General features: G+C 40.0%; 1 protein-coding gene across 1 annotated transcript in view; it reads right to left on the bottom strand.

Annotated features, from left to right (window-relative positions):
• Window positions 1-20226, bottom strand: part of LOC133640843 (CYFIP-related Rac1 interactor A-like) — a 32353-nt gene extending 12127 nt beyond the window's left edge. The window contains exon 1 of the mRNA XM_062034523.1: window positions 19951-20226. Coding sequence (XP_061890507.1) covers window positions 19951-20226 — 276 coding nt within the window. The remainder of the gene's footprint in view (window positions 1-19950) is intronic.
• Window positions 20227-26058: the final 5832 nt, after the last annotated feature.

Raw genomic sequence — 26058 nt, 5'->3', positions numbered from 1 at the left:
AATCGGCCTACTATCACCTCAAAAATGTAAAAAGACTTAGAGGGCTCATGTCAGCTCAAGACTTAGAAAAACTTGTACATGCCTTTATTACCAGTAGGCTAGACTATTGTAATGGTCTCCTTGCAGGTCTTCCCCAAAAAACTGTCAGGCAGCTACAGCTTGTTCAGAACGCTGCTGCTAGAGTTCTAACAAAGACCAAAAAATGTGAGCACATTACACCAATTCTTAAATCCTTACATTGGCTCCCTGTACATCAGAGAATAGATTTCAAAATCCTCCTGCTCACATATAAATCACTACATGGTCTAGGGCCCAAGTATATCACTGATATGCTCCCACTATATACGCCCTCTAGATCACTAAGATCTTCTGAGACCTATCTGTTAGCGGTTCCAAGAGTAAACTCAAATCAAGGGAGATCATCATTCAGTCACTATGCAACACATAGCTGGAATAAACTTCCTGAAGATGTCAGACTCTCCCCAACTCTCACTACTTTTAAAACTAGACTGAAGACTTTTATGTTCACCTTAGCTTTCAGCTAAATCTTTTAATCTTTTAACTTTTAACGTCTGCACTGTTTTTATTTTTATTGTCTGCATTTTAATTTTGCTTTTATTTTCTTTCATTTCACTTTGTTGTCTGTGAAGCACTTTGAGTCTGCCTTGTGTATGAAAAGCGCTATACAAATAAACTTGCCTTGCCTTGCCTTGCCTTAATTTAGAGTTTTTTGGACACTAGGGGAACATATTCTAAGTAACAAAGACTTAGTTTAGAGCTTTTTGGACACTAGGGGAACATATTCTAAGTAACAAAGACTTAGTTTAGAGCTTTTTGGACACTAGGGGAACATATTCTAGGTAACAAAGACTTAATTTAGAGTTTTTTGGACACTAGGGGAACATATTCTAAGTAACAAAGACTTAGTTTAGAGGTTTTTGGACACTAGGGGAACAAATTCTAGGTAACAAAGACTTAATTTAGAGTTTTTTGGACACTAGGGGAACATATTCTAAGTAACAAAGACTTAGTTTAGAGTTTTTTGGACACTAGGGGAACATATTCTAAATAACAAAGACTTAATTTAGAGTTTTTTGGACACTAGGGGAACATATTCTAAGTAACAAAGACTTAGTTTAGAGCTTTTTGGACAATAGGGGAACATATTCTACGTAACAAAGACTTAATTTAGAGTTATTTTGGACACTAGGAGAACATATTCTAAGTAACAAAGACTTAGTTTAGAGTTTTTTTGGACACTAGGGGAACATATTCTAAATAACAAAGACTTAATTTACAATTTTTTGGACACTAGGGGAACATATTCTAAGTAACAAAGACTTAGTTTAGAGCTTTTTGGACACTAGGGGAACATATTCTAAGTAACAAAGACTTAGTTTAGAGCTTTTTGGACACTAGGGGAACATATTCTAGGTAACAAAGACTTAATTTAGAGTTTTTTGGACACTAGGGGAACATATTCTAAGTAACAAAGACTTAGTTTAGAGGTTTTTGGACACTAGGGGAACATATTCTAAATAACAAAGACTTAATTTAGAGTTTTTTGGACACTAGGGGAACATATTCTAAGTAACAAAGACTTAGTTTAGAGCTTTTTGGACACTAGGGGAACATATTCTAGGTAACAAAGACTTAATTTAGAGTTTTTTGGACACTAGGGGAACATATTCTAAATAACAAAGACTTAATTTAGAGTTTTTTGGACACTAGGGGAACATATTCTAAGTAACAAAGACTTAGTTTAGAGCTTTTTGGACACTAGGGGAACATATTCTAGGTAACAAAGACTTAATTTAAAGTTTTTTGGACAGTAGGGGAACATATTCTAAGTAACAAAGACTTAGTTTAGAGCTTTTTGGACACTAGGGGAACATATTCTAAATAACAAAGACTTAATTTAGAGTTTTTTGGACACTAGGGGAACATATTCTAAGTAACAAAGACTTAGTTTAGAGCTTTTTGGACACTAGGGGAACATATTCTAGGTAACAAAGACTTAATTTAGAGTTTTTTGGACACTAGGGGAACATATTCTAAATAACAAAGACTTAGTTTAGAGCTTTTTGGACGCTAGGGGAACATATTCTAGGTAACAAAGACTTAATTTAGAGTTTTTTGGACACTAGGGGAACATATTCTAAATAACAAAGACTTAATTTAGAGTTTTTTGCAGAGGTGGGACCAAGTCATTGCTTTGCAAGTCACAAGTAAGTCTCAAGTCTTTGCCCTCAAGTCTCGAGTCGAATCCCGAGTCAAGACAGGCAAGTCCCGAGTCAAGTCCAAAGTCAAGACTAGAAAGTCTCAAGTCAAGTCCCAAGTCCTGCATTTTGAGTTTCGAGTCCTTTCAAGTCCTTTTAACCACAGACTAATATTTTTACACAGATTGTGTATGCTTTTAAAACGCTGTATTTATTTATTAAAACAAGTGCATTTGAAATTGCAGGAAAAAAAATAGTGCTGACATTGCAATTCATAATAGCACTATTAACCAGTCATTTTAATAGTTTAAACAATTTTAAACATTTAACTCATTCCTTTACAGAATAAACACATTTGCAAAAACAAACATTAACATACTATTGGTTGTGTTTTATAAAAACAACATTACCACAGAGTTGAGAAGGAGCAAAGATATTCAATATTTTGTATGTGAAAATCACAAATAAATCTTCTGGGGGAGGATGACGCCCCTACAGGGGTTTGGTTTACAAACTTTCAGCCCCACCTAAAACAAAATTCACCAGCCGCCACTGATTATGATGCATTCTCATTTTAGGCAAAGTATAAGACAATAATTTCTTAACAGTATAATTGTAACCAGGAATAAGTCTTCAAGTAACAATATTCAAATACTAACATTGTTGGGTAAGACAGCATTTGGTTTTATTCTGAATCCAGTGAAACAGATTGGTGGTTTTAGCTGATATAAAGACTTTCAGGTGTGTATATATGTTTAAGTATTTGGCAGACGCTTTTATCCAAAGCGACATACATAAAAAATAGATATAAAACAATCACTGTAAACATTATCATTTAAGGGAAGAATGTAATACAAAATATCAATACAAAGTGTCAAGACAGAATAAACTCTCTGCTGCTGCAGCAACAGAGTTACAGTCTATAGGTCCCTAAAATATATAGATATATAATGTATTCATACATTGTTTATGTAGGATAAACGCATGTATATATAATCTAATCATATTGTTTCTTCAACTTAAAAATAGCTGACCGTTTTTTTCCCCCTTCTGTGGGATTATATTCCCAGTTTTGATCTCGGACGTCTGGTCACTTATAGCGTATAAGAATATTATATTACTGTTAAGCAAACTATGAATAATAAAACATGTGTCCGTTATCATAGCTACACGTATGACAAAAAAAATGTGTGAAAATCAGTGGTATTCAGTGAGGTAAGATGAATTAAATTTGCTGACAGTTCATTGCTCCTGCCAAATGAATTGCACTGAGTGGAGCGGATCACCACTCCAAGATGGCGGCTCCGCGTCTCGTCTGCGCCAGTAGGCAGTAGCGCTCAATGCTGCGTACCCTTATAAGATGTCTATGGTTATAACGTTAGCAGTGAGTTTACAGCCTCACTGATTTAACTACACAGCAAATAAAAGTCATGTTACTTAGCCAATAAACGTTATCTTACATTCAAAACTTACCCTTCTTTGTGCAACTTCAAATGTCGAACGAAGTTGGAAGTTGTTGCGTCTCCGTCTGTAATATTCGAACTGCGTGATTTGCATACGGCAATTCGTTTTTTGTTGACCAAGTCGTAGTTTTTATACCCGAACGAAACCAACTTTGGCATAATTGTTTCTCACTGCCGCATTGTTTGACAACTCATGTTCGGTGGTTGTCCTGCAATTAGATTGGATGAGAGCTGTGTGATGAAAACAACGTAGATTTAATTTGATTGGCTGTTGTACTGACAGCACACACGCTGACACGCAGCACACACGCTTATAGACACAGACGTATAAAATGAAAGATACGGAGCGCTCCCAAATAACTTTTTAAGGTTTGGGTTTTGGGGAAAGTAGCAAGTCATGTCAAGTCAAAAGGCTCAAGTCCAAGTGAAGTCACAAGTGATTGATGTTAAAGTCTAAGTCGAGTTGCAAGTCTCTTTACATTTTGTCAAGTCGAGTCTAAAGTCATCAAATTCATGACTCGAGTCTGACTCGAGTCCAAGTCATGTGACTCGAGTCCACACCTCTGCAGTACACCACATGGACTTGGACATAAACAGCATAACACCTGATGTCACTGGAACAGAGGAACTCTGCTCAAGTCAGGAAACAATTGACACCGTAGTTGTTTGTGTTCCCCTCAAAAAACATGGAAAAAGAGTTTACAACAAAAGACATTATTGCTTGTATTGCAGTAAGCCTTATGCCAAGATGGCAAGGCATCTAGAAAGTGCACACAAAAACAGATTGGAAGTAGCCACAGCTCTTAGCTTTCCAACGAGTTCCATGGAGAGAAGGAAACGGCTAGAGTATATTCGTAATAAAGGGAACTATGCTCACAATGCTGCTATTATGGAGTCAGGAAAGGTATAGTGCCATTCAAACGATCACCTAAAGAAGCTAAAGTAAATTATTTTATGCACTGTGCATATTGCCAAGGACTGTTTACCAGAAAGGTACTGTGGAGACACATGCGAAGTTGTCGCCTCAAACCTGCATCAGTCACCCGAAAACCAGGAAAGAACCGTGTCCAGTCCATGTGCACATATACTGGGCCTGTGCCTTCAAGTGTATCCAAACAACTGTGGGGAGTAATAAGTGTCATGATTCCTGATCCAATCACAGAAATAACAAAAGATGACCATGTCATCACAGATGTTGGGCAGCACCTGTTGAACAAAAGTGGTATGTCAGCAAAAAATCAACAATGTGTCAGAGAGAAGATGTGGGAATTAAGAAGACTGATTCATAATGCCAGGAGAGTAACTACTTTGAAAAAATTGGAGGATTTTGTGAATCCTAAGAACTACTTGGAGATGGTCAAAGCTGTCAAATGTACTTGTGGCTATGATAGTGACACTAACACATTCTGGATTCCATCACTGGTAAATAAACTTGGGAATTCCCTGGTTAAAGTCAGCAAACTCTTGAAAGCACAAGGTTTGATAAACAACAATGAAGATTTGGTAAGGAATGCCACTCAGTTCCAAGATGTCCATCTTGAGAAGTGGAACAAGTTGATCTCTGCAACAGCCCTGAGGAACATAGCCGAAGAAAAGTGGAATGTACCACAACTTATGCCCTTCACTGAGGATGTTCAAAAAATGCATCAGTTTCTCAGTCAAATGCATGATGAGTGCAGCAGTGCGCTATCTGAAAATTCTTCCACAAAGGCCTGGTCAGACCTGACAAAAGTATGTTTGACACAGATCATCCTTTTTAACAGACAAAGAGAAGGAGAGGTAGCAGCCATGCCCCTGTTGGCTTTTTTGTCAAGAGACACAACTGATCCTCCTGGAGATGTTGATTGGGCACTCTCTGAAGTGGAAAAAAAACTGTGCAGATATTTTTCAAGGATTGTCATCAGGAGAAAACGAGGCAGACCTGTTCCTATTCTCTTGACTCCAAAAATGGTGTGTGCAGTAGAACTTCTCGTTAAGTACAGGGAAACTTGTGGGGTTCTCAAAGACAGCAGTTACCTGTTTGCAAGACCCACAGCGATGACCCATTTCCGGGGTTCTGACTGCATACGAGACTATGCAAAAGCATGTCATGCAAAGTGTCCTGTGTCACTTACATCCACGAAACTACGAAAACATGCTGCCACCCTTTCAACTGTGCTAAACATGACAGACACAGAGATGGACCATCTGGCCAACTTTCTTGGCCATGATATTAGAATCCATCGCGAGTTCTATAGACTCCCTGAAAAGACACTGCAGCTGTCAAAAATCAGCAAAGTTTGATGGCACTCGAGCAAGGTCGATTATCAGAGTTCCATGGCAAGAACTTAGATGAAATCACAATTGGTCCAAATTGTGCGGCTTATAATTGAATTCAAACCAAACAAAAGGATGGCGTAGTGGGTAGAGCGCCCGTGTCAGAAACCTGAGGGTTTCAGGTTCGCTCCCCGCCTCTTACCATGCCGTTGTGTCCTTGGGCAGGACACTTCACCCTTGCCCCCGGTGCCGCTCACACCGGTGAATGAATGTTGAATGAATGATAGGTGGTGGTCGGAGGGGCCGTAGGCACAAATTGGCAGCCACGCTTCCGTCAGTCTACCCCAGGGCAGCTGTGGCTATGAAAGTAGCTTACCACCACCAGGTGTGAATGAATGATGGGTTTTTAACATGTAAAGCGACTTTGGGTACTTAGAAAAGCGCTATATAAATCTCAGGTATTAAATGGTATGTTGTCATCTTTGTTGTTTCCTTTGTCTATATATTTTTTCCATCCTTTTGTTTGGTTTGAACTCAATTATAAGCTTAACGTGGTAAGTCTCCCACAGAAAGTGTTGTGGAAACTGAAGAGGAAGATCTTACCAGAGAGGACGAAAACTATTCATTTCCTGATAATGGTATGTAATGTCAATACTCATTTTTGTGGTTTATTAAAAATGTGGCTGTGAACGAGTCTTCCTTGTCGTTGGGTTCGTTCTTGGACCAATATCACCACGTGACGCCCTTCGGCTGAGGATTTACAAGTATCTTTTATTTTTCTTGTTGAGCACTAAAATGGTTTCCTTTTCTCAGTCTCTAATGTTTTCTATCAGTCTCTCTTTCTGTCCTCTTCCTGTGCTTTTCAGCAGTCTGTGTGTCGTGCGTCCACTCCCCGTCAGACCCCTCTCATTCTCTCCGGCGCTGCTAATAAAGAGACAGGTGATTAGATAACTCGTTCCAGCTGAGATATCCACTCACCTGTCATCCGCTTCACAGCCGGCTCCTGCACATGCCCCGCCCGCAGGCAACGCGTGGACCACGCCCCTTCCACATGCCTCCACCACCAGTCTCAAGCCGCGCCAACACCCCCCCCCCCCACCCCCACCCCCCCTCAAACACCCGCTGGCACTGCTCCGTCCACTGGACCAGATCTGGAGCACCCTTTCGGGTGAGGTCAGTCAGTGGACTGGTCAGGTCCGCAAACCGGGGAATGAACCGGCGGTAGTAAAAACTGCCTCACCTCTTTTTTTGTCTTGGGGGGTGGACAGGCTGCGATAGCCGCCGTCTTGTCCATCTGCGGCCACACACGCCCCCCCCCAAGTGGTACCCCAGATACTGTACCTCCCTCCGGCCAACCGCGCACTTCGCCGGGTTGGCGGTGAGCCCCGCCCGCCTCAAGGACTCGAGCACCGCCCCCACCCGCCACACATGTTCCTCCCAGCTGCCACTTTGGATGATGACATCATCCAAATAGGCCGCTGCGTATGCCGCGTGCGGGCGGAGCACCCGGTCCATGAGACGCTGGAACGTGGCGGGCGCACCGAACAAGCCAAACGGAAGTGTCACAAATTGGTATAAGCCTTCCGGAGTAGAGAAGGCTGTTTTTTGGTGATAAGGGAATCTGCCAGTAGCCCTTGGTTAAATCCAGTGTCGTAAAAAAGCGAGCAGTGCCTAGCCGATCCAGGAGCTCGTCGACCCGAGGCATTGGGTACGCACACGTGTGCGTGTTGCTGATGATTGAATGCAGCCGCTTGCTGCAGCCGGAGTGGCGCGTGCCTGGCGCGCCCTTGGAGGTGCGCCCAGTGCCGTGCACAGATGAGTGCGCACTGACGTGTGCCCGGGCCGTGACAGGAACTGCACTTTTTTTTTAATGTTGCCTATCAATCACAATCATTATGAAAGAGATGACGATGGATGTTATTTGTTTTAATTTTTGCATTGTAAATATTAAATAAATGTGATTAAAGTCAGATTAAAATGGTGTCTATGGAAGTCGCACTATTGTGCCTATAAAGCCACTAAAAAAACATCCAAACACCTCCCTAAAGGTTTTATTTACATGCTGTAAGTATATATACTGTATGTAATGTAGTAACATTTATTAACGGGTAGGAGGTATTAATGGGCATGTAGGTATTAATCAGTGGCGTGCAGTCACTAGAGGCAGGGGAGGCGGGGCCTCACCTGCCATCATGGAAAGAAAAAAAAAAGAAAAAGAAAAAAAAATTAATTAAATTGTTATATGTATCCAGTGATTATACTAAAGTTATTTTCCATTTAACTTCACCAGTTTTAGATTATTTTTATTTTTATTTTCACATTTGCCGTTCAAATACTAAGAAGAGACGGTGCGGTGATCAGCAGCCAGTTGAGGGACTTGTGCCTCACCATGGATTGCGACTCGGCTAACTGCTGGCCTGCTGTGCAGTGAGAGCGTATTGCTATATGAATTATATTATACATTTCCATAGTTTAGCTAGCTGAGGTATATAATGTACAGTGTATTTTGTCAACAACTGTATGTGTGTAACGTATTTTTAGTGCTGAGCGATCATAAAACTGCTGCGGAGACACACTGTGAGAGGCTCGTCTCATAACCCCGCCTCCTGGTGCCAAGCAACCTCCGCCGCAGAATGCACTGCCCGACGGGAGCACTGCGGCCACACCAACCAAAGCCCACACCCAAACCCTCCACGTGCAAGACCGAATCCACCCAAAAAAAGTCACTTAACAAGAAGCCAAAAAGTGCAAAAACAACAATGCTCGCGCTGCAGGAGCCGCGAATGACCGCAGGGACACAACATTAGGTACACCTGCCCTGCAGGTTCATATGTTTTTAAATTTGACTGTGATGATGCAGTCGTGCCTCACCAGACATTAACCTCACCGCACGCCACTGGTATTAATGGGTAAATAGGTGTTAATGGGCATGTAGGTATTAACGGCGAAGAGGTGTTAATGGGCATGCAGGTATTAACGGGTATGGAGGCAATAACAGGCATGTAGGTATTAACGGGTAAAGAGGTATTAATGGGCATGTAGATATTAACGGGCATGTAGGTATTAACGAGTAAAAAGGTATTAACGGGCATGTAGATATTAACGGGCATGTAGGTATTAACGGGCATGTAGGTATTAACGGGTAAAGTGGTATTAACGGGTAAGGAGGTATTAATCGGCATGTAGATATTAACGGGTAAATAATTATTAACGGGTAAAGAGGTATTAATGGGCATGTAACTATTAACGGGCATGCAGGTATTATTGGGTAAAGAGGTATTAACGGGTAAAGAGGTATTATGGGCATGTAGATATTAACGGGTAAAGAAGTATTAATGGGTAAAGAGGTATTAACGGGCATGTAGACATTAACGGGCATGTAGATATTAACGGGCATGTAGGTATTAACGGGTAAAGTGGTATTAACGGGTAAGGAGGTATTAATCGGCATGTAGATATTAACGGGTAAATAATTATTAACGGGTAAAGAGGTATTGATGGGCATGTAACTATTAACGGGCATGCAGGTATTATTGGGTAAAGAGGTATTAACGGGTAAAGAGGTATTAAAGGGCATAGAAGCATTAATAGGCATGTAGATATTAACAGGAAAAGAGGTATTAACGGGCGTGTAGATATTAACGGGTATGTAAGTATTAACAGGTAAAGTGGTATTAACGGGCATGTAGGTAATAAAGGGCATGTAGGGATTGCCCACTTCTAATGTTCTCCTCACAGTTTTGGTCTTGACTGGTGTTGGAAGAAATCTATAAAGTACTATATACCAGAGGTGTGGACTCGAGTCACATGACTTGGACTCGAGTCAGACTCGAGTCATGAATTTGATGACTTTAGACTCGACTTGACAAAATGTAAAGGGACTTGCAACTCGACTTAGACTTTAACATCAATGACTTGTGACTTCACTTGGACTTCAGCCTTTTGACTTGACATGACTTGCTACTTTCCCCAAAACCCAAAGCTTAAAAAGTTATTTGGGAGCGCTCCGTATCTTTCATTTTGTACGTGTCTGTCTATCAGCGTGTGTGCTGCCTGTCAGCGTGGTGCTGTCAGTACAACAGCCAATCAAATTAGTTATACGTTGTTTTCATCACACAGCATTCATCCAATCAAATTGCAGGACAACCACCGAACAAGAGTTGTCAAACAATGCGGCAGAGAGAAACAATTATGCCAAAGTTGGTTTCGTTCGGGTATAAAAACTACGACTTGGTCAACAAAAAACGAATTGCGTATGCAAATCACGCAGTTCGAATATTACAGACGGAGACGCAACAACTTCCAACTTCGTTCGACATTTGAAGTTGCCCAAAGAAGGGTAAGTTTTGAATGTAAGATAACGTTTATTGGCTAAGTAACATGACTTTTATTTGCTGCGTAGTTAAATCAGTGAGGCTGTAAACTCACTGCTAACGTTATAACCATAGACATGTTTTAAGGGTACGCAGCATCGAGCGCTACTGCCTACTGGCGCAGACGAGACGCGGGGCCGCCATCTTGGAGTGGTGATCCGCTCCACTCAGTGCAATTCATTTGTCAGGAGCAATGAACTGTCAGCGCATTTAATTCATTTTACCTCACTGAATACCACTGATTTTCACGCAGTTTTTTGTCATACGTGTAGCTATGATAACGGACACATGTTTTATTATTCATAGTTTGCTTAACAGTAATATAATATTCTTATACGCTATAAATGACCAGACGTCCGAGATCAAAACTGGGAATATAATCCCAGAGAAGGGGGAAAAAACGGTAAGCTATTTTTAAATTGAAGAAAAAATATGATTAGGTTATATATACATGCGTATATCCTACATAAACAATGTATGAATACATTAGATATCTATATATCTTATAGACCGTATCTCTGTTGCTGCAGCAGCAGAGAGTTTATTCTGTCTTGACACTTTGTATTGATATTTTGTATTACATTCTTCCCTTAAATGATCATGTTTACAGTGATTGTTATGTATGTATTTTTTATGTATGTCGCTTTGGATAAAAGCGTCTGCCAAATACTTAAACATATATAAACACCTGAAAGTCTTTATATCAGCTAAAACCACCAATTTGTTTCACTACATTCAGAATAAAACCAAATGCTGTTTTACCCAACAATGTTAGTATTTGAATATTGTTACTTGAAGACTTATTCCTGGTTACAATTATACTGTTAAGAAAGTATTGTCTTATATTTTGCCTAAAATGAGAATGCATCATAATCAGTGGCGGCTGGTGAATTTTGTTTTAGGTGGGGCTGAAAGTTTGTAAATCAAACCCCTGTAGGGGCGTCATCCTCCCCCAGAAGATTTATTTGTGATTTTCACATACAAATATTGAAGATCTTTGCTCCTTCTCAACTCTGTGGTAATATTATTTTCATAAAATACAACCAATAGTATGTTAATGTTTGTTTTTGCAAATGTGTTTATTCTGTAAAGGAATGAGTTAAATGTTTAAAATTGTTTAAACTATTAAAATTACTGTTAATAGTGCTATTATGAATTGCAATGTCAGCACTATTTTTTTCCTGCAATTTCAAATGCACTTGTTTTAATAAATACATACAACGTTTTAAAAGCATACACAATCCGTGTAAAAATATTAGTCTGTGGTTAAAAGGACTTGAAAGGACTCGAAACTCAAAATGCAGGACTTGGGACTCGACTTGAGACTTTCCAGTCTTGACTTTGGACTTGACTCTGGACTTGCCTGTCTTGACTCGGGACTTGACTCGAGACTTGAGGGCAAAGACTTGAGACTTACTTGTGACTTGCAAAGCAATGACTTGGTCCCACCTCTGCTATATACACTAATAATTACTTTCAGGAGTGTGTATGGAGCAACAAAAAAGAAACATTGAATAGAAGTATTACACATTGTGGAGGGGGGCGTGGCCTGCGGGCCAGCAGCGGAACGGGGTGTGCCAGGACTGGCCTCAAAGTCAGCGACAGGTGCGTAGATGGACCACCTGGGCCTTGCTAGCTAATCACCTGTCGCTCTGTATCAGCAGCACCCGGGAGGAGAGACATTGTTGGAGCTGGAGTAAGAGCACGAGCGAGAGCGAGAGCACGGACTGAGAGAAAAAGAGAGACAAACAGACAATTCCTGGAAAGAAACCTGAGGGCATTATTACAAAAGAAACTGTATTGTAACCCTGAACCGGGCTCTCATGTCAATGATTGGTGGACAGAAGAACCACCTGGAGGGCAACCTCCACACACATAAATTTAAAGCATGTGTAATATAGAGAGTCAGAGTTGAAGTTATTATGCACTTTGAATTCACAGTTAAATAAAGAGATGCTCATAACGCGGGAACAGATGTAGGCTGCTGGAAGACGACAAGCAGGACACGAGACCAATCAACACGGAGGGGGAGAAACACAGAGAGAGTATGCATATAGCTTGTAGAATTTCGGCTCACTGTACAGGAACAGGTAGCTACGTTCTGGCACAGGATAGCAGGTTGCTCTCATCAGCAAGTCCTCTCATCAGCGACAGGTGCGTTGTTTGCTGATGATTGAATGCAGCCGCTTGCTGCAGCCGGAGTGGCGCGTGCCTTGCGCGCTTTTGGAGGTGCGCCCAGGGCCGCGCATAGATGAATGCGCACTGACGTGTGCCCGGGCCGTGACAGGAACTGCACTTTTTTTTTAATGTTGCCTATCAATCACAATCATTATGAAAGAGACGACGATGGATGTTATTTGTTTTAATTTTTGCATTGTAAATATTAAATAAATGCGATTAAAGACAGCTTAAAATGGAGTTTATGGAAGTCGCATTATTGTGCCTATAGAGCCCCTAAAAAACATCCAAAAACCTCCCTAAAGGTTTTATTTACATGGTGTAAGTATTTATATGTAATGTAGTAACATTTATTAACGGGTAGGAGGTATTAATGGGCATGTAGATATTAATGGATATGTAGGTATTAACGGGTAAAGAGGTATTAATGGGCATGTAGATATTCAAGGTTCAAGGTTCAAGGTTCAACTTTATTGTCCCCGCGGGGAAATTTGTCTTGGGCACAGTGCATCATTGCTTTCTTAACATACACTAAAACAACAGAACAAAAACACAAGCCCAGACACAACCACAACCAGACAACTAACATTTAAACATCAGATTAACGGGTAAAGAGGTGTTAATGGGCATGTAGGTAATAACGGGTAAAGAGGTGTTAACGGGTAAAGAGGTATTAATGGGCATGTAGATATTAACGGGCATGTCGCTATTAACGGGTAAAGAGGTATTAACAGGCAAAGAGGTATTAATGGGCATGTAGATATTAAGGGGTATTTAGGTATTAACGGGTAAAGAAGTATTAATGGGCATATAGGTATTAACGCGTAAAGAGGTATTAACGGGTATGGAGGCATTAATGGGCATGTAGGTATTAACGGGTAAAGAGGCATTAACGGGCATGTAGGTATTAACGGGTAAAGAGGTATTAACGGGCAAGTAGATATTAACGGATAAAGAGGTGTTAATGGGCATGTAGGTATTAACGGGTAAGGAGGTATTAATGGGCATGTAGGTATTAACGGGTAAAGAGGTGTTAACGGGCATGTAGGTATTAACGAGTAAAGAGGTATTAATGGGTATGGAGGCATTAATGGGCATGTAGGTATTAACGGGCAAACAGGTATTAACAGGTAAAGAGGTATTATGGGCATGTAGATATTAACGGGTATTTAGGTATTAACGGGTAAAGAGGTATTAATGGGCATATAGGTATTAACGGGTAAAGAGGTATTAATTGGTATGGAGGCATTAATGGGCATGTAGGTATTAACGGGTAAAGAGGTATTAATGGGCATGTAGGTATTATCGGGTGAAGAGGTATTAATGGGTATGGAAGCATTAATGGGCATGTAGGTATTGACGGGCAAACAGGTATTAACAGATAAAGAGGTATTATGGGCATGTAGATATTAACGGGTAAAGTGGTATTAACGGGCATGTAGGTATTGCCCACTTCTCATGTTCTCCTCACAGTTTTGGTCTTGACTGGTGTTGGAGGAAATCTATAAAGTACTATATACACTAATAATTACTTTCAGGAGTGTGTATGGAACAACAAAAAAGAAACATTGAATAGAAGTATTACACATCAATTTAAAGCATGTGTAATATAGAGAGTCAGAGTTGAAGTTATTATGCACTTTGAATTCACAGTTAAATAAAGAGATGTGTTGCAAGTGAGCTATAACAGTCTTTATTGTGTTCTGGGATTCGGTTTCACGCATCCTGACAGCAGATTATTCAAGTCTGGTGTGTGAAAAATGACTGAAAGACATTTTTCCAGATATAACTATTTTAAAAGCAGACCTGTACCAGCTGTAAAAGAAAGCATAAACTAAAGGGTTGAGTATAGAATTTGAAATGATCAACCAAGAAATAAAGTCCATTACTTCAACTGACACTGACACCTTGTTAATAAACAAAATCATCCAAAATATAAAGGCAGGACTACAACAGATTAGAAAGGCACCCATAACTATAACCAGAGTTTTGGTGGCTTTTCCCTCCGTCTTCCTGACAGTCCTGCTGGGATAGGTTCTGTTTTGGATGCTGCGTGCCTGTTTCTGCGCTACAAAGAAGATCTTTGCATATATACACAGCATTATGATCATAGGAAGGTAAAAGGCAAAGATGGGCCCTGAAACATTCGCAATGAAAACATCAATGTAACATTTTTCTCCACATTTTGCATAGTTTATTTCTGCAATCACAACACCAATGGAAAGTAGAAATGAAAAACTCCAACTCAACAAGATCATGAACACAACAACATTAACAGTGATTGTAGTATTATATGCCAGAGGTTTACACACTGCGTAGTATCTGTCTATAGAAATACACATTAAATTCAGAATAGAAGCTGTGGCCAGTGTTACTTTAGTGCATTGTTGCACTATACAAACCAAACCTCCATGGGTCCTACAATAATCCATGTTGAATTCAGTGTTCAGAGGAATGATAAAAAGACCAACAAGTAAGTCTGACACAGCCAGAGAGAGAATGAGATAGTTAGTAGGAGTGTGAAGCTGCTTGAAATAAATGACAGACATGATTATGAGGAGGTTTCCACATATGATGACAACACCTATCAAGTAAAGGAATATTCTCAGTAAAACACAGGAAACATATGGTTGACAGAATATTATGACCTCCGTTTTGTTGCCTTCTGGTGCCATGTTTCTGTACCTGAAAGTCATCTCAGTTATCAATATGGCAGATTAGATCAGATCAGATACTAAGTGCAAACGATCATATCAGTCATTTTCAGTGTGGCATACTGCACCTGTCTTAGATGAGGACTTCATCAACTGTTGAAGTTGTGCGTCGTGTCCAACCTTGTTAGTGTGTGCACTCATGTTTTATATCGGTGTCTATCTCATTTGCATAACATATTCATTCTCCACTTGACCAATCGGATGTAAAAATGTAGTTTGTTGATGTCGGTGCCAAGGAAACACTACTGCAGCCTCGGAACTTTCCAAAGGCCAGAATTGATGGTATATTCAGAAAAAAAAGAGACAAATAAATAAAAAATGTATGTATTATTGTTGTCCCGATACCAATATTTTGGTACTTTTCGATTATTTTCAAAATAAAGGGGACCACAAAAAATTGCATTATTGGCTTTATTTTAACAAAATTCTTAGGGTACATTAAACATATGTTTCTTATTGCATGTTTGTCCTTTAATAAAATAGTAAACATACAAGACAACTTGTCTTTTATTAGTAAGTAAGCAAACATTGGCTCCTAATTTAGCTGCTGACATATGCAGTAACATATTGTGTCATTTATCATTCTGTTATTTTGTCAACATTATTAAGGACAAGTGGTAGAAAATGAAGTATTAATCTACTTGTTCATTTACTGTTAATATCCGCTTACTTTCTATTTTAACATGTTCTGTCTACACATCTGTTAAAATGTATTAATCACTTATTCTTCCGTTGTTTGATACTTTACATTAATTTTGGATGACACCACAAATGTGGGTATCAATCCGATACCAAGGAGTTACAGGATCATACATTGGTCATATGCAAAGTCCTCATGTGTCCATGGACATATTTCCTGGGTTTATAAACATAGTATAATTATTTTTTTAAAAGAAAGAAGATGTGTTGCCAAAAAATATTGACGTAATTATGGTAGTATCGACTAGATACACTCCTGCACTTGGTATCATTGGATGTCAGGTGTAGATCCACCAATGGCGTTTGTTTACATTGTGACACTGGTGAGCTACGGTGTGTAGTGAAGTATGTTTAGCTATTCCTCGTCCTGCAGGGATATGATACTTGTAAGAAACTTACTTTATTTGTCGCCATGGAGGCGAGGATTAGTAATTTAGAAGTAGTTAAAACACTGTCGACTGCGGATGGATGTTAGCCGCTAGTTAGCTAGCCATGTCTTAAAGCACCTCTTCCTGAGGGCGTTTCAGTGATATAACTTCACCTTTATCGTTAGTTTTTAAGCCAAAATGCGTCCGTTCTCCCTTTTTTGTCTACACACTGTGTCTGTTTGTAAGTACTCCGTGATTGTGCGCTGCCGAACATGCTCAACGGGGGGCGTGGGGGTGTGGTGGACCGGTACTTTTCAGAGGCGGTATAGTACTGATTATGATTCATCGGTATCGCGGTACTATTCTAATACGGGTATACCCTACAACCCTAATGTTTATATATGTATATATAAATGTGTGTGTGTGTGTGTGTGTGTGTGTGTGTGTGTGTGTGTGTGTGTGTGTGTGTGTGTGTGTGTGTGTGTGTGTGTGCGTGTGTGAGTGCGTGCGTGTGTGTGTGTGCGTGTATGCGTGTGTGTGCGTGTGTGTGTGTGTGGAAAAAGTGTTGCCCCCTTCCTAATTATTTTTTTTGTGCATGTTTGTCACCTAAAAATATCAGATCAAATTTAAATATTAGTCAAAGACAACGCAAGTGAACACAAAATGCAGTTTTTAAATGAATAAGGAATGAATACAATCTAAACCTCCATGGCCATGTGTGAACAGGTGTTTGACCCTAAAGTAGTTGGACTACCCGTAGGGGCAACAACTGCTATCAAGCGTTTGCGATAACTTGCAAAGTGTCTCTTCCAGTGCTGTGGAGGATTTTGGCCCTTTGCAGCCATCACAGATGCTGGCTTTTGAACTTTGCGCCGTAAACAATCCGGATGGTTCTTTTCCTCTTTGTTCCGGAGGACACGACGTCCACAGTTTCCGAAAACAATTTCAAATGTGGACTCGTCAGACCACAGAACACTTTTCCACTTTGCATCAGTCCATATTAGATGAGCTCGGGCCCAGAGAAGCCGGCTGCATTTCTGGGTGTTGTTGATAAATGGCTTTCACTTTGCATATTAGAGTTTTATCTTGCACTCACAGATGTAGCAACAAACTGTAGTTACTGACAGTGGTTTTCTGAAGTGTTCCCGAGCCCATGTGGTGATATCCTTTACAAACTGATGTCGGTTTTTGATGCAGTGCCACCTGAATGATCGAAGGTCACGGGCATTCAATGTTGGTTTTCAGCCTTGCTGCTTACGTGCAGTGATTTCTCTAGATTCTCTGAACCTTTTGATGATGTTGCGGACCGTAGATGGTGAAATCCCTAAATTCCTTGCAATAGCTGTTGAAAAATGTTGTTCTTAAACAATTTGCTCATGCATTTGTTCACAAAGTGGTGACCCTCGCCCCATCCTTGTTTGTGAATGACTGAACATTTCATGGAGGATGCTTTTATACCCAATCATGGCACCCACCTGTTCCCAATTAGCCTGTTCAGCTGTGGGATGTTCCAAATAAGTGTTTGATGAGCATTCCTCAACTTTCTCAGTCTTTTTTGCCACTTGTGCCAGCTTTTTTAAAACATGTTGCAGGCATCAAATTCCAAATGATAATACTTGCAAAAAATAACAACGTTTTCCAGTTGGAACGTTAAGTGTCTTGTCTTTGCAGTCGATTCAATTGAATATAGGTTGAAAAGGATTTGCAAATTACTGTATTCTGGTCGGGGGTGGGGCGGGGTGTGTGGTTGGGGGCAGGGGGCGTGGTTGGGGGCGTGGTTAAGAGGGGAGGAGTATATTTACAGCTAGAATTCACCAACTCGAGTATTTCATATATAATATATATATATATATATATATATATATATATATATATATATATATATATATATATATATATATATATATATGTATATATACATATATATATACTGTATATGTATGAAATACTTGACTTTCAGTTAATTCTAGCTATATATATATATATATATTTATTTTATTATATATATAAATAAAAGAAATACTTGAATTTCAGTGTTCATTTACTCACACATATACACACACATAACACTCATCTACAATGCAATACAATTCCGGGGCAATGGCACCTATCAAATGCACAGTAATGAAAACACAGTTGTTCTACTAACTGTACTGTGCTTGCTGGTTACTAAAAAAAAAAAATAACACTTACCTTTCACTATTTGAGTAGCCTTTGTTCTGCCATTTGCGTACTGGCGAGCGATCTCTGAATCCGGGAACATATCCTTCACGGATTTGTTGTAGACATCCGCAAATGAGAACGGGATGTTGCTTCCAGCTATCAGCATAGCCATCTTTGTCTCGGCACAAGTTACACCTTTGGGTCTCCATTTAGCGAGGTGGCCCATAATACTGGGCTGTGACCGGTGCTGCGTTGCCGCCGCTTTGTGCTTTGCTGACCGTTCATGACTGAGTATATCCGTTCGGCCACCGTGTTCAATGGAGAAGTCTGATCTACAAAATTTACCGGCAACATACCCCTTCCCCTTCGAACTGTCCTGGATGAACTGAAATTCTTGTTTCCAATAATTTTGGAACTTACAAGCGTATTTCTTCATCTTGCTCGTCGACGACGTCGCCATGGCTGTATCTTCCTCGTTCTTCTGCTTCGTCTCCTTGTTGTGTGCGCACACTGGACTCAGGTCCGCATGGAGCTGGAGCGGGCGTGGCCTCCAGCTCCGGCTGAATTCCGGGAGATTTTCGGGAGAATATTTCTTCCGGGAGGTTTTCGGGAGAGGCGCTGAATTTCGGGAGTCTCCCGCAAAATCCGGGAAGGTTGGCAAGTATGGCCTATAGAGCCCCTAAAAAAACATCCAAACACCTCCCTAAAGGTTTTATTTACATGCTGTAAGTATATATATGTAATGTAGTAACATTTATTAACAGGTAGGAGGTATTAATGGGCATGTATATATTAATGGGCATGTATATATTAACGGGTAAAGAGGTATTAACGGGTAAAGAGGTGTTAATGGGCATGTAGGTATTAACGGGTATGGAGGCAATAACGGGCATGTAGGTATTAACGGGTAAAGAGGTATTAACAGGTAAAGAGGTATTAATGGGCATGTAAATATTAATGGGCATGTAGGTATTAACGGGTAAAGAGGTATTAACGGGTAAAGAGGTATTAATGGGCATGTAGATATTAACGGGTAAAGAGGTATTAATGGGCATGTAGATATTAACGGGCATGTAGGTATTAACGGGTTAAGAGGTATTAACGGGTAAAGAGGTATTAATGGGCATGTAGGTATTAACAGGTAAAGAGGTATTAATGGGCATGTAGATATTAACGGGTAAAGAGGTATTAATGGGCGTGTAGATATTAACGGGCATGTAGGTATTAACGGGTAAAGAGGTATTAACGGGTAAATAAGTATTAAAGGGCATGGAGGCATTAACATGCATGTAGGTATTAACGGGTATGGAGGCATTAACGGGCACGTAGGTATTAACGGGTAAAGAGGTATTAATGGGCATGTAGATATTAACAGGCATGCAGGTATTAACAGATAAAGAGGTTATAACGGGTACAGAGGTACTAACGGGTAAATAAGTGTTAAAGGGCATGGAGGCATTAACAGGCATGTAGGTATTAACGGGTAAAGAGGTATTAATGGGCATGTAGGTATTAACGGGCAAAGAGGTATTAATGGGCGTGTAGATATTAACGGGCATGTAGGTATTAACGGGTAAAGAGGTATTAACGGGTAAATAAGTATTAAAGGGCATGGAGGCATTAACAGGCATGTTGGTATTAATGGGTATGGAGGCATTAACAGGCACGTAGGTATTAACGGGCAAAGAGGTATTAACGGGCATGTAGGTATTAATGGGTATGGAGGCATTAACGGGCACGTAGGTATTAACGGGTAAAGAGGTATTAATGGGCATGGAGGCATTAACAGGCATGTAGGTATTAACGGGTAAAGAGGTATTAACGGGCATGTAGATATTAATGGGCAGAGGTGGGTAGAGTAGCCAGAAATTGTACTCAAGTAAGAGTACTGTTACTTTAGAGATTTATTACTGAAGTAAAAGTAAGGAGTAGTCACCCAAATATTTACTTTAGTAAAAGTAAAAAGTATGTTGTGAAAAAACTACTCAAGTACTGAGTAACTGATGAGTAACCTGTTCGTTTAATGATGACGGCAACAAATAATGCACAAAAACATAAAAATAGCAATGAGCAAATTCAGAGCCAGGAATATCTCTTAAGCAACTAAAACTTAGACTTAGACTTCCTTTTTATTGTCATTCAAATTTGAACTTTACAGTACAGATAAGAACAACATTTCGTTGCATTAGCTCATGGTAGTGCAGGATAAAAAAAAGATATAAATAAATAAATAGGTTAATGTACAGCTAAATATATTGCACTTTTTCATATGCATCCGCGTTTATGGATGTATGTTATATTGTCTTTTTTATTCCAGCGAGTTAATCCATTTTGGGGGTAGTTGAGGGGATAACTATGATGCGTTCAAGAGCAAACAATAATATATATTAAGTAATAATACGTTAATATAAAAAAGATTAAGGCAAATTGAGCCACAATAACCTAAGAGCACCATAGGCTCAGTAGGCAGAGATTACAAAGGAAAATAACAAGTTAGCCTTTACGCAAACCATAAACTGATAGGTGTGGGCTGCACCTGGGAACACACTGATTGGTGTTTCTATGCATGCGTGTGTGTCAAGTCAAGTCAAGTCAAGTCAACTTTATTTATATAGCACGTTTTCAACAACTTTTTAGATTGAACCAAAGTGCTTTACAGGTTAAAAAAGCATGGAGCAAACAAAAAAACTAAGCAAAACAAAAACAAACAAAGAACATAAACAATGAATGTGCTAAACAAGATAGTGCAAGTGCAATACGGTAAAAGGGGTCGAGTAAAAAGTTTAAAAATTTGCAGAATAAAAATAATAATAATAAAAGTGCGACAAATTGAAAAAATACAACTAAAGTGAAGGGGTGGGAGGGGGGGGGGGACTAGAAATGGTGGTCTAGTGGGCGGACTCAGCTCGGGTCAAAGGCCAGGGAGAAAAGGTAGGTCTTAAGGAGGGTTTTGAAGACCCCCAGGCTCTGGGCTGACCTAATGTGGAGGGGAAGGCTGTTCCAGAGCTTAGGGGCGGCAACGGAAAAGGCTCTGTCCCCTCTGGTCTTTAGCCTGGATCTGGGGACCACCAAAAGCATTTGGTCAGCTGACCTCAAGGCTCTAGACGAGGTATGGTGATGCAGCAGCTCGGTCAGGTATTGTGGGGCCAGACCATTTAGGGATTTAAAAACAATTAACGGACGGGCAGCCGCGTTTTGCACAAGCTGCAAACGGCGGAGTGATGCCTGATCAATGCCAGTGTACAGTGAGTTATTGTTGTCTAGCCGGTGTGTGATGAAGGTGTGTGTGTGTGTGTGTGTGTGTGTGTGTGTGTGTGTGTGTGTGTGTGTGTGTGTGTCTATGAGGGTGCAGTGCGTTAATAAATGTCCCCACACGATGTACATTTGACAGTGATTCATAGCAGGGAAGCTAACATCAGCCTACGGTGACAGCCATAATATCTACTAACGTAACTTACTGCGATGTGCTTTGCTGTGTTCATGTAGGCTTAAAGGCCTACTGAAACCCACTACTACCGACCACGCAGTCTGATAGTTTATATATCAATGATGAAATCTTAACATTATAACACATGCCAATATGGCCGGGTTAACTTATAAAGTGACATTTTAAATTTGCCGCTAAACTTCCGGTTCGAAACGCCTCTGAGGATGACGTATGCGCGTGACGTAGCCCGGGGAACACGGGTATGCCTTCCACATTGAAGCCAATACGAAAAAGCTCTGTTTTCATTTCATAATTCCACAGTATTCTGGACATCTGTGTTCGTGAATCTGTTGCAATCATGTTCATTGCATTATGGAGAAAGAAGCTGAGCAAGCAAAGAAGAAAGTTGTCGGTGCGAAATGGACGTATTTTTCGAACGTAGTCAGCAACAACAGTACACAGCCGGCGCTTCTTTGTTCACATTCCCGAAAGATGCAGTCAAGATGGAAGAACTCGGATAACAGAGACTCTAACCAGGAGGACTTTTGACTTCGATACACAGACGCCTGTAGAGAACTGGGACAACACAGACTCTTACCAGGATTACTTTGATTTGGATGACAAAGACGCAGACGTGCTACTGTGAGTATGCAGCTTTGGCTTCTAAACATTTGATCGCTTGACCGTATGTGCGCAACTTTTTTTTGCGTATGTACGTAACTTTTTTAAAATATATAAGCTTTATGAACCTTGGGTTAGGTGAACGGTCTTTTGGGCTGAGTGATTGTGTGTGTTGATCAGGTGTTTGAATTGTATTGGCGTGTTCTATGGAGCTAGGAGCTAGCATAGGAGCTAGGAGCTAGCATAACAAACACGCAGTTGTTTTTATGCAGGATTAATTTGTGGCATATTAAATATAAGCCTGGTTGTGTTGTGGCTAATAGAGTATATATATGTCTTGTGTTTATTTACTGTTGTAGTCATTCCCAGCTGAATATCAGGTCACCCCCGGCTCTCACAGCATCTTCCCTATCTGAATAGCTTCAACTCCCCACTAGTCCTTCACTTGCACTTTACTCATCCACAAATCTTTCATCCTCGCTCAAATTAATGGGGAAATTGTCGCTTTCTCGGTCCGAATCTCTCTCACTTCATGCGGCCATCATTGTAAACAATAGGGAACTTTGCGTATATGTTCAACTGACTACGTCACGCTACTTCCGGTAGGGGCAAGCCTTTTTTTTTATCAGATACCAAAAGTTGCAATCTTTATCGTCGTTGTTCTCTACTAAATCCTTTCAGCAAAAATATGGCAATATCGCGAAATGATCAAGTATGACACATAGAATAGATCTGCTATCCCCGTTTAAATAAAAAAAAATTCATTTCAGTAGGCCTTTAAGCTTGTTAATCATGTGACCGCCTGGCTCTGTTTGATTGGTGAAACGGAGTGAAACGTCACCAGTGACTGTATTTGATTGGTGAAACGCAGGCATGCGATACATCCTACTTTGAAGGTCTGTCTGACAAACCAAAACAAACAAAGCGTGCATTAACAGATCGATAAAAATCAGTAGCGAGTAGCGAGCTGAATGTAGATAAATGGAGCGGAGTAAAAGTAGCGTTTCTTCTCTACATATATACTCAAGTAAAAGTAAAAGTATGTTGCATTAAAACTACTCTTAGAAGTACTATTTATCCCAAAAGTACGGAGTAAATGTAGCGCGTTACTACCCACCTCTGTAAATGGGTATGTAGGTATTAACGGGTAAAGAAGTATTAATGGGCATGTAGGTATTAACGGGTAAAGAGGTATTAACGGGTATGGAGGCATTAACGGGCATTTAGGTATTAATGGGTTAAGAGGTATTAATGGGCATGTAGATATTAATGGGCATGTAGGTATTAACGGGTATGTAGGTATTAACGGGTAAAGAGGTATTAATGGGCATATAGATATTAACGGGCATGTAGATATTAACGGGTATGTAGGTATTAACGGGTAAAGAGGTATTAATTGGTATGGAGGCATTAATGGGCATGTAGGTATTAACGGGTAAAGAGGTATTAACGGGCAAAGAGGTATTAATGGGCATGTAGGTATTATCGGGTAAAGAGGTATTAATGGGTATGGAAGCATTAATGGGCATGTAGGTATTGACGGGCAAACAGGTATTAACAGGTAAAGAGGTATTATGGGCATGTAGATATTAACGGGTAAAGAGGTATTAATGGGCATGTAGATTTTAACGGGTAAAGTGGTATTAACGGGCATGTAGGTAATAAAGGGCATGTAGGTATTGCCCACTTCTTATGTTCTCCTCACAGTTTTGGTCTTGACTGGTGTTGGAGGAAATCTATAAAGTACTATATACACTAATAATTACTTTCAGGAGTGTGTATGGAACAACAAAAAAGAAACATTGAATAGAAGTATTACACATCAATTTAAAGCATGTGTAATATAGAGAGTCAGAGTTGAAGTTATTATGCACTTTGAATTCACAGTTAAATAAAGAGATGTGTTGCAAGTGAGCTATAACAGTCTTTATTGTGTTCTGGGATTCGGTTTCACGCATCCTGACAGCAGATTATTCAAGTCTGGTGTGTGAAAAATGACTGAAAGACATTTTTCCAGATATAACTATTTTAAAAGCAGACCTGTACCAGCTGTAAAAGAAAGCATAAACTAAAGGGTTGAGTATAGAATTTGAAATGATCAACCAAGAAAGAAAGTCCATTACTTCACCTGACACTGACACCTTGTTAATAAACAAAATCATCCAAAATATAAAGGCAGGACTACAACAGATTAGAAAGGCACCCATAACTATAACCAGAGTTTTGGTGGCTTTTCCCTCCGTCTTCCTGACAGTCCTGCTGGGATAGGTTCTGTTTTGGATGCTGCGTGCCTGTTTCTGCGCTACAAAGAAGATCTTTGCATATATACACAGCATTATGATCATAGGAAGGTAAAAGGTAAAGATGGGCCCTGAAACATTCGCAATAAAAACATCAATGTAACATTTTTCTCCACATTTTGCATAGTTTATTTCTGCAATCACAACACCAATGGAAAGTAGAAATGAAAAACTCCAACTCAACAAGATCATGAACACAACAACATTAACAGTGATTGTAGTTTTATATGCCAGAGGTTTACACACTGCGTAGTATCTGTCTATAGAAATACACATTAAATTCAGAATAGAAGCTGTGATCAGTGTTACTTTAATGCATTGTTGCACTATACAAATCAAACCTCCATGGGTCCTACAATAATCTATGTAGAATTCAGTGTTCAGAGGAATGATAAAAAGACCAACAAGTAAGTCCGACACAGCCAGAGAGAGAATGAGATAGTTAGTAGGAGTGTGAAGCTGTTTGAAATAAATGACAGACATGATTATGAGGAGGTTTCCACATATGATGACAACACCTATCAAGTAAGGGAATATTCTCAGTAAAACACAGGAAACATATGGTTGACAGGAAATTATGACCTCCGTTTTGTTGCCTTCTGGTGCCATGTTTCTGTACCTGAAAGTCATCTCAGTTATCAATATGGCAGATTAGATCAGATCAGATACTAAGTGCAAACGATCATATCAGTCATTTTCAGTGTGGCATACGGCACCTGTCTTAGATGAGGACTTCATCAACTGTTGAAGTTGTGCGTCGTGTCCAACCTTGTTAGTGTGTGCACTCATGTTTTATATCGGTGTCCATCTCATTTGCATAACATATTCATTCTCCACTTGACCAATCGGATGTAAAAATGTAGTTTGTTGTTGTCGGTGCCAAGGAAACACTACTGCAGCCTCGGAACTTTCCAAAGGCCAGAATTGATGGTATATTCAGAAAAAAAGAAACAAATAAATCAAAAATATATGTATTAGTGTGAAAGAAGATATGATGCCAAAAATTATAGTAGTATCGACTAGATACACTCCTGTACTTGGTATCATTACAGTGGATGTCAGGTGTAGATCCACCAATGACGTTTGTTTACATTGTGACGCGGGTGAGCTACGGTGTGTAGTGAAGCATGTTTAGCTATTCCTCGTCCTGCAGGGATGATACTTGTAAGAAACGTACTTTATTTGTCGCCATGGAGGCGAGGATTAGTGATTTAGAAGTAGCTAAAACACTGTCGACTGCGGATGGATGTTAGCCGCAAGCTAGCTAGCCATGTCTT

This window comes from Entelurus aequoreus, linkage group LG23 (assembly GCF_033978785.1).
Source record: "Entelurus aequoreus isolate RoL-2023_Sb linkage group LG23, RoL_Eaeq_v1.1, whole genome shotgun sequence".
NCBI lineage: Eukaryota > Metazoa > Chordata > Actinopteri > Syngnathiformes > Syngnathidae > Entelurus > Entelurus aequoreus.
The sequence above is the reverse complement of the archived record's forward strand: the minus strand, read 5'-3'. Positions and strand labels throughout refer to the sequence as shown.